This window comes from Bombina bombina, chromosome 4 (assembly GCF_027579735.1).
Source record: "Bombina bombina isolate aBomBom1 chromosome 4, aBomBom1.pri, whole genome shotgun sequence".
NCBI classification, from domain to species: Eukaryota; Metazoa; Chordata; class Amphibia; order Anura; family Bombinatoridae; genus Bombina; species Bombina bombina.
The window spans coordinates 825,405,975-825,422,802 of NC_069502.1; the positions used below are offsets into that span (position 1 = coordinate 825,405,975).

Here is a 16,828-nt window from a genome sequence, read left to right on the forward strand (position 1 = left end):
TAACCTGTGACTAGCTGATAATGGTATATTCCATTATTCAATAGTGGAACATAGAAAGCGTTTATGTTGAGAACATGTCAATCATACTATATTGAAAACACTTTAATTGTCATTATTGAGCTGTTATTTCCAAATTGGGGAGAATGTTAAATAGTTTATCTAATGTGGTTCATTATCCTAACGAGTAAGTGATAAAAAATTCCTAGTGTGATGTCACTATATAACCCAAATTGTAATGCGATCTGTTTAGGACAAATCACCCTTCTTTTAATGATTTTCCCTGATGTCTGTTAATCACGGTCTTTTATATAATTATACTCAGTGTGACTGACCACGCCCCTTTTTTTCTGACATCACAATAGGATTTTTTCTCCAACATAGGTGTGTCCGGTCCACGGCGTCATCCTTACTTGTGGGATATTCTCTTCCCCAACAGGAAATGGCAAAGAGCCCAGCAAAGCTGGTCACATGATCCCTCCTAGGCTCCGCCTACCCCAGTCATTCTCTTTGCCGTTGTACAGGCAACATCTCCACGGAGATGGCTTAGAGTTTTTTAGTGTTTAACTGTAGTTTTTATTATTCAATCAAGAGTTTGTTATTTTAAAATAGTGCTGGTATGTACTATTTACTCAGAAACAGAAAAGAGATGAAGATTTCTGTTTGTATGAGGAAAATGATTTTAGCACCGTAACTAAAATCCATGGCTGTTCCACACAGGACTGTTGAGAGCAATTAACTTCAGTTGGGGGAACAGTGTGCAGTCTCTTACTGCTTGAGGTATGACACATTCTAACAAGACGATGTAATGCTGGAAGCTGTCATTTTCCCTATGGGATCCGGTAAGCCATGTTTATTAAGATAGTAAATAAGGGCTTCACAAGGGCTTATTAAGACTGTAGACTTTTTCTGGGCTAAATCGATTCATTATTAACACATATTTAGCCTTGAGGAATCATTTGTTCTGGGTATTTTGATATGATTATATCGGCAGGCACTGTTTTAGACACCTTATTCTTTAGGGGCTTTCCCTAATCATAGTCAGAGCCTCATTTTCGCGCCGGTATGGCGCACTTGTTTTTGAGGACAGCATGGCATGCAGCTGCATGTGTGTGGAGCTCTGATACATAGAAAAGTCTTTCTGAAGGCATCATTTGGTATCGTATTCCCCTTTGGGCTTGGTTGGGTCTCAGCAAAGCAGATTCCAGGGACTGTAAAGGGGTTAAATATAAAAACGGCTCCGGTTCCGTTATTTTAAGGGTTAAAGCTTCCAAATTTGGTGTGCAATACTTTTAAGGCTTTAAGACACTGTGGTGAAATTTTGGTGAATTTTGAACAATTCCTTCATACTTTTTCGCAATTGCAGTAATAAAGTGTGTTTAGTTTAAAATTTAAAGTGACAGTAACGGTTTTATTTTAAAACGTTTTTTGTGCTTTGTTATCAAGTTTATGCCTGTTTAACATGTCTGAACTACCAGATAGATTGTGTTCTGACTGTGGGGAAACCAAGGTTCCTTCTCATTTAACTATATGTATTTTATGTCATAAAAATTTTTTAGTAAAAATGATGCCCAAGATGATTCCTCAAGTGAGGGGAGTAAGCATGGTACTGCATCATCCCCTCCTTCGTCTACACCAGTCTTGCCCATACAGGAGGCCCCTAGTACATCTAGTGCGCCAATACTCCTTACTATGCAACATTTAACGGCTGTAATGGATAATTCTTTCAAAAACATTTTAGCCAATATGCCCACTTATCAGCGAAAGCGCGACTGCTCTGTTTTAGAAAATTCTGTAGAGCATGAGAACGCTGATGATATGGTTTCTGAAGGGCCCCTACACCAGTCTGAGGGGGCCAGGGAGGTTTTGTCTGAGGGAGAAATTTCAGATTCAGGAAACATTTCTCAACAAGCTGAACCTGATGTGATTACTTTTAAATTTAAGTTGGAACATCTCCGCGCTCTGCTTAAGGAGGTGTTATCCAATTTGGATGATTGTGATTATCTGGTCATTCCAGAACCACTATGTAAAATGGAAAAGTTCTTAGAGGCCCCGGGGCCCCCCGAAGCTTTTCCTATATCCAAGCGGGTGGCGTACATTGTTAGTAAAGAATGGGACAGGCCCGGTATACCTTTAGTACCTCCCCCCATATTTATAAAATTGTTTTCCTATAGTCGACCCCAGAAAGGACTGATGGCAGACAGTCCCCAAGGTCGAGGGGGCGGTTTCTACTCTACACAAGCGCGCCACTATACCCATAGAAGATAGTTGTGCTTTCCAAGATCCTATGGATAAAAAATTAGAAGGTCTGCTAAAGATGTTTGTTCAGCAAGGTTCCCTTCTACAACCAATTGCATGCATTGTCCCTGTCACTGCAGCCGCGTGTTTCTAGTTTGATGAGCTAGGAAAGGCGATTATTAGTAATTCTTCTTCTTATGAGGAGATTATGGACAGAATTCGTGCTCTTAAATTGGCTAATTCTTTCACCCTAGACGCCACCTTGCAATTGGCTAGGTTAGCGGCGAAAAAATTCTGGGTTTGCTATTGTGGCGCAGAGCGCTTTGGTTAAAATCTTGGGCAGCGGATGCGTCTTCCAAGAACAAATTGCTTGACATTCCTTTCAAGGGGAAAACACTCTTTGGCCCTGACTTGAAAGAGATTATCTCTGATATCACTGGGGGCAAGGGCCACGCCCTTCCTCAGGATAGGTCTTTTCAAGACCAAAAATAAACCTAAGTTTCGTCCCTTTCGCAGAAACGGATCAGCCCCAAGGGCTACGTCCTCTAAGCAGGAAGGTAATACTTCTCAAACCAATCCAGCCTGGAGACCTATGCAAGGCTGGAACAAAGGAAAGCAGGCCAGGAAACCTGCCACTGCTACCAAGACAGCATGAAATGCGGGCCCCCGATCCGGGACCGGATCTGGTGGGGGGCAGACTCTCTCTCTTCGCTCAGGCTTGGGCAAGAGATGTTCTGGATCCTTGGGCGCTAGAAATAGTCTCCCAAGGTTATTCTCTGGAGTTCAAGGGGCTTCCTCCAAGGGGGAGGTTCCACAGGTCTCAGTTGTCTTCAGACCACATAAGAAGACAGGCATTCTTACATTGGGTAGAAGACCTGCTAAAAATGGGAGTGATTCATCCTGTTCCATTAGGAGAACAAGGGATGGGGTTCTACTCCAATCTGTTCATAGTTCCCAAAAAAGAGGGAACGTTCAGACCAATCTTAGATCTCAAGATCTTGAACAAGTTTCTCAAGGTTCCATCGTTCAAGATGGAAACCATTCGAACACTTCTTCCTTCCATCCAGGAAGGTCAATTCATGACCAAGGTGGATTTCAAGGATGCGTATCTACATATTCCTATCCACAAGGAACATCATCGGTTCCTAAGGTTTGCATTCCTGGACAAGCATTTCCAGTTCGTGGCATTTTCTTTCGGATTAGCCACTGCTCCTAGGATTTTCTCATAGGTACTAGGGTCCCTTCTGGCGGTGCTAAGACCAAGGGGCATTACTGTAGTACCTTACTTGGACGACATTCTGATTCGAGCGTCGTCCCTTCCTCAAGTAAAGGCTCACACGGACATTGTCCTGGCCTTTCTCAGATCTCACGGATGGAAAGTGAACGTGGAAAAGAGTTCTCTATCTCCGTCAACGAGGGTTCCCTTCTTGGGAACTATAATAGACTCCTTAGAAATGAGGATTTTTCTGACAGAAGCCAGAAAAACAAAACTTCTAGACTCTTGTCGGATACTTCATTCCGTTCCTCTTCCTTCCATAGCGCAGTGCATGGAAGTGATAGGTTTGATGGTAGCGGCAATGGACATAGTTCCTTTTGTGCGCATTCATCTAAGACCATTACAACTGTTCATGCTCAGTCAGTGGAATGGGGACTATTCAGACTTGTCTCCGAAGATACAAGTAAATCAGAGGACCAGAGACTCATTCCGTTGGTGGCTGTCCCTGGACAACCTGTCACAAGGGATGACCTTCCGCAGACCAGAGTGGGTCATTGTCACGACCGACGCCAGTCTGATGGGCTGGGGCGCGGTCTGGGGATCCCTGAAAGCTCAGGGTCTTTGGTCTCGGGTAGAATCTCTTCTACCGATAAATATTCTGGAACTGAGAGCGATATTCAATGCTCTCAAAGCTTGGCCTCAGCTAGCGAGGGCCAAGTTCATACATCAACCATCAGGGGGGAACAAGGAGTTCCCTAGCGATGGAAGAAGTGACCAAAATCATTCTATGGGCGGAGTCTCACTCCTGCCACCTGTCTGCTATCCACATCCCAGGAGTGGAAAATTGGGAAGCGGATTTTCTGAGTCGTCAGACATTGCATCCGGGGGAGTGGGAACTCCATCCGGAAATCTTTGCCCAAGTCACTCAACCGTGGGGCATTCCAGACATGGATCTGATGGCCTCTCGTCAGAACTTCAGAGTTCCTTACTACGGGTACTGATCCAGGGATCCCAAGGCGGCTCTAGTGGATGCACTAGTAGCACCTTGGACCTTCAAACTAGCTTATGTGTTCCCGCCGTTTCCTCTCATCCCCAGGCTGGTAGCCAGGATCAATCAGGAGAGGGCGTCGGTGATTTTGATAGCTCCTGCGTGGCCACGCAGGACTTGGTATGCAGATCTGGTGAATATGTCATCGGCTCCACCATGGAAGCTACCTTTGAGAGACCTTCTTGTTCTAGGTCCGTTCGACCCACTCCAGCTGACTGCTTGGAGATTGAACGCTTGATCTTATCAAAGCGAGGGTTCTCAAATTCTGTTATTAATACTCTTGTTCAGGCCTGAAAGCCTGTAACCAGAAAAATTACCACATAATTTGGTATATCTGTTGGTGTGAATCTGCAGGATTCCCTTGGGACAAGGTTAAGATTCCTAAGAGTCTATCCTTCCTTCGAGAAGGATTGGAAAAAGGATTATCTGCAAGTTCCTTGATGGGACAGATTTCTGCCTTGTCTGTGTTACTTCACAAAAAGCTGGCAGCTGTGCCAGATGTTCTAGCCTTTGTTCAGGCTCTGGTTAGAATCAAGCCTGTTTACAAAATTTTGACTCCTCCTTGGAGTCTCAACCTAGTTCTTTCAGTTCTTCAGGGGGTTCCGTTTGAACCCTTACATTCCGTTGATATTAAGTTATTATCTTGGAAAGTTTTGTTTTTGGTTGCAATTTCTTCTGCTAGAAGAGTTTCAGAATTATCTGCTCTGCAGTGTTCTTCTCCTTATCTGGTGTTCCATGCAGATAAGGTGGTTTTGCGTACTAAACCTGGTTTTCTTCCAAAAGTTGTTTCTAACAAAAACATTAACCAGGAGATAGTTGTGCCTTCTTTGTGTCCTAATCCAGTTTCAAAGAAGGAACGTTTGTTGCACAACTTGGATGTAGTTCGTGCTCTCAAATTTTACTTAGCAGCTACTAAGGATTTCAGACAAACTTTGTCTTTGTTTGTTGTTTATTCTGGTAAACGGAGAGGTCAAAAAGCAACTTCTACCTCTCTCTCCTTCTGGATTAAAAGCATTATCCGATTGGCTTATGAGACTGCCGGACGGCAGCCTCCTGAAAGAATCACAGCTCACTCCACTAGGGCTGTGGCTTCCACATGGGCCTTCAAGAATGAGGCTTCTGTTGATCAGATATGTAAGGCAGCGACTTGGTCTTCACTGCACACTTTTTCTAAATTTTACAAATTTGATACTTTTGCTTCTTCTGAGGCTATTTTTGGGAGAAAGGTTTTGCAAGCCGTGGTGCCTTCCATTTAGGTGACCTGATTTGCTCCCTCCCTTCATCCGTGTCCTAAAGCTTTGGTATTGGTTCCCACAAGTAAGGATGACGCCGTGGACCGGACACACCTATGTTGGAGAAAACAGAATTTATGTTTACCTGATAAATTACTTTCTCCAACGGTGTGTCCGGTCCACGGCCCGCCCTGGTTTTTTTAATCAGGTATGATAATTTATTTTCTTTAACTACAGTCACCACGGTAACATATGGTTTCTCCTATGCAAATATTCCTCCTTAACGTCGGTCGAATGACTGGGGTAGGCGGAGCCTAGGAGGGATAATGTGACCAGCTTTGCTGGGCTCTTTGCCATTTCCTGTTGGGGAAGAGAATATCCCACAAGTAAGGATGACGCCGTGGACCGGACACACCGTTGGAGAAAGTAATTTATCAGGTAAACATAAATTCTGTTTTTTTCACTTACTCGTTATGATAATGAACCGCATTATATAAACTATTTAACTTTCTCCCTGATTTGGAAATAACAGCTCAATAATGACAATTAAAGTGTTTTCAATATAGTATGATTGACATGTTCTCAATATAAATGCTTTCTATGTTCCACTATTGAATAATGGAATATACCATTATCAGTTAGTCACAGGTTAACCTGACTGGTTATTTAATACTTAAATATATTTCTATATCTTAGTCTTTCACGTATAAAATTAATGATCTGTTGTCCTTGGAGAAATGATCAGTGTTTACTATTTGTCTATATGATTTTTAACTAAATTTCAGTATTAATATATCATCTTTATTTATGCCAATCCTCCACCCTTGCCACATGTATTTTGGTATTGCCTGCAGGGGGTGTGTATTTTTTCTGATCCCTGATTGGTTCTATTTGGTTTTAAATATGGCAGCTGAGAGTTTGTTTGTATAGCCTGATTAAACAGTGTGTTACACTGAGAAACGCGTTGCTGTTGTTTTTATCATTGTATTAAATTTTTAAATCTTTTTAACTCTCCATCTGCTGCCGATTCATTTTTGTTCCTGATACTTTTCCATCAACTGGACTTCTCGGACACTTTGCACCTTTTGAGTGGTGTTTACACCCGCTGGCTGACCACTGCCATACAGGCTTGTCTAGACCCTTCCTTTTCTGGTATCTTTGGACTCTCCCTGGTGAGACGAGGATCCCTTTTGGCAATATCTTCATTTGGTCTACCGGACGATGGGTGGTTCCGGACTGCTTGTACTGCACATCAGTGCTTTACACCTTGTGAGTAGGATTCTTTAGCTCTTATCGCTATCTGATTTGAAGTTGCTTATGATCTGCACTATGTGGCGCCCTCTATTTTGCTTTCCATAGATTCTCTTACCTTGTGTTGTGGCACGACACCCTGGAGGAGCGGCCTACTGCTCTGGATGTGCATTTTTTGAAACCACCTGGGATTGCATGAGCAGGACTGTTACATCATTGTTTATCACCCACTGGACTATTTAGTCTGTATACCCATTTACCTTTGCATATTGTTGTTTTATTGAAATACCTAGATATTTTAGCATATTGTTGTATTATTGTATTTTTCTAGTACTGCATTTATTTGCCCCTAGGCGCCTCTTACAAGTACCCTGGTGACGTATCTTGTCACTAGTGTACTAGTTGCCATTTGAACCTTCAGACAAATTTTAGATCTCAAGAGTCTAAACAAATTTCTCAGAGTACCGTCCTTCAAGATGGAAACTATTTGTTCTATTCTCCCTTTGATCCAAGAGGGTCAATTTATGACAACGCTGGATTTAAAGGACGCGTACCTGCATGTTCCCATTCACAGGGATCATCACAAGTTCCTAAGGTTAGGCTTTCTGGACAAGCTCTTCCAGTTCTTGGCTCTTCCTTTCGGTCTTGACACAGCTCCCAGAATTTTCACAAAGGTTCTGGGTTCGCTGTTGGCGGTGCTTCGGTTAAGAGGCATTGCAGTGGCGCCCTATCAGGACGACATCCTAGTCCAGGCGCCATCCTTTTAACAAGCAAGATCACACACGGACAAGGTGTTATCCTTCCTGCGATCTCACAGATGGAAGGTAAATTTTGGGGAAAAAAAGTTCCTTAGTCTAAATACAAGGGTATCTTTCTTAGGAACCAGAATAGATTCCCTATTGATGAAGATTTTTCTGATAGATGTCAGGAAATCAAAGATTTTCAATACTTGTCTAGCCCTTCAGTCCACTCCTCGGCCATCAGTGGCTAAGTGCATGGAGGTAATAGGGCTGATGGTGGCGGCAATGGACATCATCCCGTTTGCTCGGTTCCACCTCAGACCTCTGCAGTTAAACATGCTCAGGCTAAGGAACAGAGATTATGCAGACTTGTCTCCTCGAATACTTCTGGAACAGGAGACAAGGTATTTTCTGCAATGGTGGTTGTCTCTGGATCATCTTTCCAAGGGAACATGTTTTCACAGACCATCTTGGGTAATAGTGACAACAGATGCCAGCCTTCTAGGATGGGGAGCAATCTGGGGCTCTCTAAAGGCTTAGGGGGTGTGGACTCAGTCAGAGTCTGTTCTTCCTGTAAACATTCTTGAACTGAGAGTGATCTTCAATGCTCTTCTGGCCTGGCCTCAGCTAGCCTCGGTCAAATTTATCAGATTCCAGTCGGAAAACATAACTTCAGTGGCTTACATCAATCATCAGGGAGGAACGAGGAGTTCCTTAGCGATGACAGAGGTATCCAAGATAATTCGATGGGCGGAGGCCCGTTCTTGCTATCTGTCAGCGATCCACATCCCAGGGGTCGACAACTGGGAGGCAGACTTCCTGAGCAGACAGACCTTTCATCCGGGGGAGTGGGAACTCCATCCGGAAATGTTCTCCAACCTGATTCTCAAGTGGGGTCAACCGGAATTGGATCTCATGGCATCTCAACAGAATGCCAAGCTCCCGAGATACGGGTCGAAGTCCAGAGACCCCCAGGCAGAACGATAGATGCTCTGGCGGTCCCTTGGACCTTCAGCCTAGCATACCTATTTCCTCGGTTTGCTCTGTTTCCTCGGGTAATTGCTCAAATCAAGCAGGAGAGGGCATTGGTGATCCTCATTGCACCAGCTTGGCCTCGCAGGATTTGGTATGCAGATCTGGTGGACATGTCATCTCTTCCACCTTGGAGACTTCCGTTATGGAAGGACCTTCTAATTCAAGGACCCTTCCTTCACCCAAATCTAGTTTCTCTGAAGCTGACTGCTTGGAAATTGAACGCTTAATTTTATCCAAGCGGGGTTTTTCTGACTCGGTCATAGAGACCATGATTTAGGCTTGTAAGCCTGTAACTAGGAGGATTTACCATAAAATATGGCATAAATACCTCTATTGGTGTGAATCCAAGGGCTACTCATGGAGTAGAGTTAGGATTCCTAGAATTTTGTCCTTTCTCCAAGAGGGTTTGGAGAAAGGATTATTGACAAGTTCCCTAAAGGGTCAAATCTCAGCCTTATCTAATTTGTTACACAAACGTCTTGCGATGTCCCAGATGTACAATCATTTTGTCAGGCCTTAGTCAGGATCAGGCCTGTGTTCAGACCAGTTACTCCTCCATGGAGTCTTAATTTAGTTCTCAAAGTTCTTCAAGGGGCTCCATTTAAGACTATGCATTCCTTAGATATTAAGTTGTTATCTTAGAAAGTTTTATTTCTTGTTGCTATTTCTTCTGCTTGTAGAGTGTCAGAGCTCTCGGCATTGCAGTATAAGTCTCCTTACCTTATTTTCCATTCAGATAATTTAGTTTTACGTACTAAATTAGGATTTCTTCCTAAGGTTGTTTCTGATCAGAACATTAATCAGGAGATTGTTATTCCTTTTTTGTGTCCTAATCCTTCTTCTCAGAAAGAATGACTTCTGCACAATTTGGACGTGGTCCATGCTTTAAAGTTTTACCTGCAGGCGACTAAGGACTTTCGTCAGTCTTTTTCTTGTTTGTGATTTTCTCAGGAAAACGTAAGGGACAGAAAGCTACGGCTACTTCTTTTTCTTTTTGGCTGAAGAGTATCATGCATTTTGCATATGAGACTGCTGGACAGCAGCCTCCTGAGAGAGTTATGGCTCATTCCACAAGGGCTGTTGCTTCCTCATGGGCATTCAAAAATAAAGCTTCTGTGGAACAGATTTGCAAGGCTGCAACTTGGTCTTCTCTTCACACTTTTTCAAAGTTTTACAAATTTGACACTTTTGCCTCGGCTGAGGCTGCTTTTGGGAGAAAGGTTCTTCAAGCAGTGGTGCCTTCCATTTAGGTTCCCTGTCTTGTCCCTCCCGTATCATCTGTGTACTCTAGCTTGGGTATTGAATTCCATTAGTAATTAAGATGATCCGTGGACTCATCGTGTCATAAACAAGAAAAGAAAATTTATGCTTACCTGATACATTTATTTCTTTTTTGACACGATGAGTCCATGGCCCGCCCTGTTCTTGTAAGACAGGTTGTTGGTTATTATAAACCTCAGACACCTCTGCACCTTGGTTTTTCCTTTCTTTCCTTTACTTCGGTCGAATGACTGGAGTGGGAGGGAAGGGAGGAGCTATTTAACAGCTTTGCTGTGGTGCTCTTTGCCGCCTCCTGCTGACCAGGAGGTGAATATCCCATTAGTAATTAAGATGATCCGTGGACTCATCGTGTCAAAAAAGAAATTAATTTATCAGGTAAGCATAAATTTTCTTATTTTGGAAATTTGTCACAAGTTGATATTCTTTTGGTTTAGCTGTATTGTTGTTTTTAAGCCTTTTCAGTTAAATAATCCTCTATATGGTATAACAGAATTGCCTGAGTAATACAGTTGGCTGCTGAGCTGCTAACTATCCCAGAAGGTGTAGTTGACACATGCGTGAAATTCTTCTCTCTGATGAATATTTGATATATTACTTTGGTATACTACACCACCTGGGGCCATTTTCATAGTTTTTGTTGTTCTAGAGTCATCCTTGTTTTAACTACAAGCACACAAGCAGTAGTTATAAAGATTAGTTTTTGGTCTGAAACAATTGTATTACTAAAAGATTCTGTGAACACAATTTTAAAAGTACTAGATATGTTGGGTAGAAAAACATTAATTTAAATTTAGTTTGGTCTTTGACTAAGTGTGGATTCTTAGAAATAGTCCCTAATGTCCAGTAAACTGCCCTTAAGCCTTAGCATGGAAGCTGTGAAAAGGTCTAGTTGTCACAGTGTCTACTACAAGTGTAGGGGACTGAATAAATCAGAACAGTTGATATGTTCTCATGATAAAATAATTATGTAATTAATAACATTACTCCCATTGTGTTTCTTATTGACAGGTGAATTCACAAACTGCGCTAATCCTAGCCATGATCAGAGTGCAGATGTTTCTTTAAATTTTCTTCAAAATCAAAGAAGCCACGTGGGAAATGTATGTTCTGAATGTGGGAAATGTTTTCTTAAGAAATCACAACTTTATAAACATCTAAAAATTCATAGAGGACAAAAGCCGTTTTCCTGTCCTATATGTGGGAAATGTTTTAACCGTAAAAAAAATCTTGTTGCTCATCGGAAAATTCATACAGGAGAAAAAGGATTTTCATGTTCTGACTGTGGGAAATGTTTTACTCGGAAATCAAATCTTATTACACATCAGAAAATTCATACAGGGGAGAAAGGATTTTCATGTTCTGACTGTGGCAAATGTTTTACTCTGAAATCAAATCTTATTACACATCAGAAAATTCATACAGGACAGAAAGCATTTTCATGTTCTGACTGTGGGAAATGTTTTACTCTGAAATCATCTCTTATTAAGCATCAGAAAATTCATACAGGAGAAAAAGCTTTTTCATGTTTTGACTGTGGGAAATGTTTTACTCAGAAATCACATCTTATTAGGCATCAGAAAATTCATACAGGGGAGAAAGCATTTTCATGTTCTGACTGTGGGAAATGTTTTACTCTGAAATCATCTCTTATTAAGCATCAGAAAATTCATACAGGAGAAAAAGCTTTTTCATGCTTTGACTGTGGGAAATGTTTTACTCAGAAATCACATCTTATTAGGCATCAGAAAATCCATACAGGGGAGAAAGCATTTTCATGTTCTGACTGTGGGAAATGTTGTAATCAAAAATCAAATCTTATTGCACATCAGAAAATTCATACAGGGGAGAAAGGATTTTCATGTTCTGACTGTGGAAAACGTTTTACTCTGAAATCAAATCTTATTAGGCATCAGAAAACTCATATTAAAATAAATCAAGTTTAACCTAAGTGCAGAGGGTAATAAGTAGTTGTCACCCACACAATACCAAGTGTTGTTGATGAATGCATGTGACCTGGGGCACACAGTTTTAGAGCTGTTTTAGGCCCCTTCTACACCTCAAACATTTATGAAGTGACCCCCAGGGTGGATGTGATTTAAAACAAATTGATTTAACTCATGATTTAAATCACTAGTCAGTAAGACTGATTTAAATTATGTTTTTCATTTTTAGAATGTTTTCAGATTATTTTTTTCAGTTATACGAGATCATTACTAAATTGGTTATATATCATTAGATATGCATAGATAGATCATTGAAATGAACAAAATTATTTGGAGATGAACTATCTCTAGTTTAATTGGTTAATCCTTAATATTTGATAAACTTTTCACCTGTACTTTATTGGAAGGGTAAAAATGATTACATTAATAATAACAATAGAAATAGTTTTATTTTACTAAAACAATAACATTATTTTTCATTTTTAATGGTTGTCCCTCCCTCCTCACACTTAAGTCCTTGTACAGATCTATTCCACTCCAAACAATCTTCTATTCAGTGAGCTTCTTGAAACTTAGTATGGGTTGATTCTGTGTACATAGATTTGCAGGGGAGCAATGGCATTAAAGGAAAGTAAAAATGAAATTTTCACGATTCAGAAAGAACATGAATTTTTTTTAACAATTTTCCAATTAACTTCTCTTATCTAATTTGCTTTGTTCTCTTGGTATTCATTAATGAAAATCCTACATAGGTAGACTCACTCAGACGCAATGCACTACTGTGAGCTAGCTGCTTGTCACTGTCTCATCAATTGTATTCAGATAGGCCAAAGTAGAGCATTTCTCTACTTCAACAAAGGATTCCAAGAGAATGAAGCAAATCTGATAAAGGAAGTAAATATGAAAATTGTATGCTCTATCTGAAACCCAAAAGTTATTTTTCATGATTATATCCGTTATCAACTCTGTGTGTTAATTTTATAAGATTTTGCAGTGAAGAAGGGGCATGTTATTTATGCAGACTCAAATTCACAGTTTTGAGAACTACAAAACCAATAATATGTGATAATATCTTCAAGATTGAAAAATTGTCCAAATTAATCTGACAGAAACCTCTGGGAGAGCATGATAATTATGAATGGATTAATGGAATTAATGTACCAAAAAAAAAAAAAAACATTACAGCCATGAATATACAGCATCTTGCTATGTAATTAAAACTTTATCTATACTTCAGGATTAATGACCATTGTATTATAATGTATTTTAAATAGAAACTATCTTTTAGGTAGATTTTTCCTCAAAAAGCATTTTATTTTTAAAATCCCTTTTTTTTTTTTTTAAATCATTGATTTTTATCCATCCTGTGTGACCCAGTGTGCTTGCCATCCCTGGGGGGGGGGGGGGGGGGTCCAGGGTCCCTATATAGGTTTGAATTATATATATATATATATATATATATAAAGTCCTAGATAGGATAGCACAATCTTACTGAAGTAATGCCACGGTGCTCTGCTACAAACATAACAATCTTCTCCAAAAAGCAGGCAACTCACTGGTCTTTGTAGTAAAACTTAGAATTTATTATGTCAGTTTAAAAAACATTTAAAAAATACAACGTTTCGGCACTGCATTGTGCCTTTGTCAATGTTATACAAAAAAGTACAAGGACAGAGTGCACCCTAGTACCCCGGATCAGTGAACAAACATTTAAAAACAACCCCCTTAAATAGGAGACAACATTACCCCACTACGACTTTGCCGCCAAAGCATTTGCATGTTCATCCAATTAGCTAGACGATACGTCACGCTGGCACGCTAGCCGTGCCTAGCGTGATGACGCATAGCACGGCGTTGCTATGACAACGTCTCAAGCGTTGCATCAGTGTATAAGTCAAATAATAGGAGATCACCAGGAGACAGTCTGCGCATGTTCAGAACCAACCGTATTCATGAAGCGCATCGGTTGCTCTAGGCAACCAGTGTAAACCTGTCAACCTGGCGGATGAAAACCGCTCTAGGTGTCTCATATTATGTGGCTAAGGCGGGTACTCAAGGAATATTAGATCTTATCAGCCTAGCAAATCGCACAACTCACATGATAAAAATCTATCCAATAAGAATACATGCAAATGTAAATCTGTTATGCTACTGAAATGCAAGTCTGAAAGATGTATAATACTTCATTGTCTAAGAGTTATATGCAACAATGTGTGTTAAAAAGTATATATACAGAAAAAAATATTAATAGATTTAAATATACATCAAGCCCATGGAGTACGGTAGTAACCATAACAGTGAGGTGTTCACTAGCTCAAGCCAGATGGACATAGGCATCGATTTCAATAGAAAGGGCTGAAATCCAAAGTGGTATTGAGTCCTTTTGGGGTCATAGTTCCCAACTTATGAATCCACCTGCTCTCGCATTGGAGTAATTTTTTACCCCTGTCACCACCCCTTGGATTTGGTGGGACATGGTCAATCAACATTGATCTAATGCTTGACACTGGATGTTTGTAGCTTGCACAGTGGCGTGCCACCGGTTGGTCCGAGTCACCATCTTTCAGTGCTTCCCGTATGACATGGCGATGGTTTGCCATCCTGTTGCGGAAGGAAGTTATTGTTTTACCGATGTAGATGAGGGAACACGGACAGGACAACATGTAGATCACATAGGTGCTGGTACAGCTGAGGCGATGGTTTATTTTAAACCTTTGGTTCTTGTGGGGGTGTTGGAAAGACTCCCCTTTACACATGCTGTTGCACGTTGTACAGCTCCCACAAGGGAAGCAACCTTTTTTGGATGTCTTGAGCCATGTTTCCTTTTTGTAGTGGTTAACAGGATCTGCTTTAACCAAGATGTCTCTCAGGTTCCTTGCTCTGCGATAGACCACCCTTGGAGCGTTCAACTTCTGAAACGGTAACATGGGGTCTGTCCCCACCACTGGCCAATGGCGACGTGCTGCATTGGCTAGGCGGTCACAACCAGGTGTGTATGTGGTGATCAAGTTCAGTTGTTCAGACTGTTCCCTTTTAGGAACCCTGGTGTCCTGTAAAGTGTCCGTGCATAGCAATTTCTCCTGTATCTCACAGATGTCAGTCATGGGATAACCCCTTTTGTTCAATTTCAAGCCCATTTCTTTAACTTGGGTAACCTGTGAACACCTTTCACTGTTGTTTCTCAGTGCTCTAGTGAGCTGGGAGGTGAGAATACCCTTTTTCTGGTGTCCCGGGTGAAAGCTGCTGGCATGCAACAAAGAGTTGCGATCTGTGGGCTTAGAGTACAATTTAGTACCAAATCGACAGCCATCAGCATCACTCACCTTGAACAAATTGAGATCCAGAAAATTAACATTATCTAAGCTGTATTCCAGCTTAAAACGAATAGGGCTAGCCATGAGGTTCAAATGTGACACCCACCCACGCAAAGACACTTCATCGCCTCTCCATATCAAGAGAACATCATCGATGTAGCGTGTATAAAAAGTCACCAATGGATGTTCAAAAGGCTTCATGAGCTCCTGTTCATACCATGACATGTAAATATTTGCGTAAGTGGGTGCCACATTGGACCCCATGGCTGTGCCGGCTATCTGGAGGTAATAGCAGTCCTCAAATTTAAAATAATTCTTCTCCAGGCAAATAGTCAATAATTCACACAAGAACTCGATAGGGGGACCACTGTAATGAATATTGTTAGTCACCATGGACCTGACCGCCTCGACCCCCCCAACGTGGGGGATCACCGTGTAGAGGCTATCTACGTCCATGGTGACCAGGATGTCATCCTGTCTAAGATCAACAAAATCAGTGAGTCTCCTCAGCAGGCAAGGCGAATCTTGTAAATAAGCCTTTGTGTTTTTGACAATATCCTGTAGGAAAGAGTCAACAAAAATGGCAATGTTGGTTAATACCGAGCCCCGGGCAGACACAATGGGTCTGCCTGGGGGGTTCACTAAAGTTTTGTGAACCTTAGGCAGTAGATATAGTACAGGGACTATAGGGTGTTCAGTGGTTAGGAACAGCAATTCTTTTTCAGTAATGAAACCAGCCTCCAAGCTACATTGTAGAAAAATATCAATTGCCTTTTTATACATTTGTGTTGGATTCCCTCTCAATTTGACATAGGTTTCAGAGTCAGCCAGTTGTCTTAAGGCTTCACTGCGGTAGTCAGTATAATCAAGAACCACAATGGAACCACCCTTATCTGCAGGACGCACAATGACTGTTCTATCCTTGCTCAACTCATTCAGTGCTTGCCTTTCAGCAGTGCTGAGATTAGGGTAGGGAGCAATCTGAGATTCATCATTGATATTGTGAGTGAGTAACCTCGTATAGTTCCTAATAGAGGGGTGGGTATTTGGTGGTTCAAAAGCTGACTTTTTCTTATGTAGATCAGGTGAATAAGCCTGTTCTCTGAAGTGGTCCCTAAGCTTGAGTTGTCGTTGAAACCTATGGATATCGACCAATCTCTCAAAAGGATCAGTGTGGGGAGTTGGGACAAAGGATAAGCCATGATTCAATAACGAAATCTCAGCCACACTGAGTGGTCTACTGCTGAGATTAAAAACAATATCTATTTCTTTCTCACTTGTTTTTGTTTTGCATTTGTGACCTCCCCTACGGGTCTTGAATTTCCTTGGCCTTTTTTCGCCATATGTTGTATTGGAGGTTTTAGGGTGGACCTTGTAGCTACCCCTAAAAAAGGTTGTTGGCTATTCTCAGTGGGCTCTTCATTATCTTTAGTTGTTTCACTTTCAGAGGAATCCCCTCCGCTACTGTCCACAATACTTAAGGTATTCTTGGATCTGTAATTTCTGCGACGTCTGAACGGCACTTCATCTTTG

At 41.3% G+C, this 16,828-nt stretch overlaps 1 protein-coding gene across 1 annotated transcript in view; it reads left to right on the top strand.

Annotated features, from left to right (window-relative positions):
• The window catches only part of LOC128657143 (gastrula zinc finger protein XlCGF17.1-like), a 44,817-nt gene extending 32,831 nt beyond the window's left edge, over positions 1-11,986 (top strand). Inside the window, exon 3 of the mRNA XM_053711390.1 lies at positions 11,047-11,986. Coding sequence (XP_053567365.1) covers positions 11,047-11,981 — 935 coding nt within the window. The 3' untranslated portion in view covers positions 11,982-11,986. The remainder of the gene's footprint in view (positions 1-11,046) is intronic.
• The last annotated feature ends 4,842 nt before the right edge of the window (positions 11,987-16,828 follow it).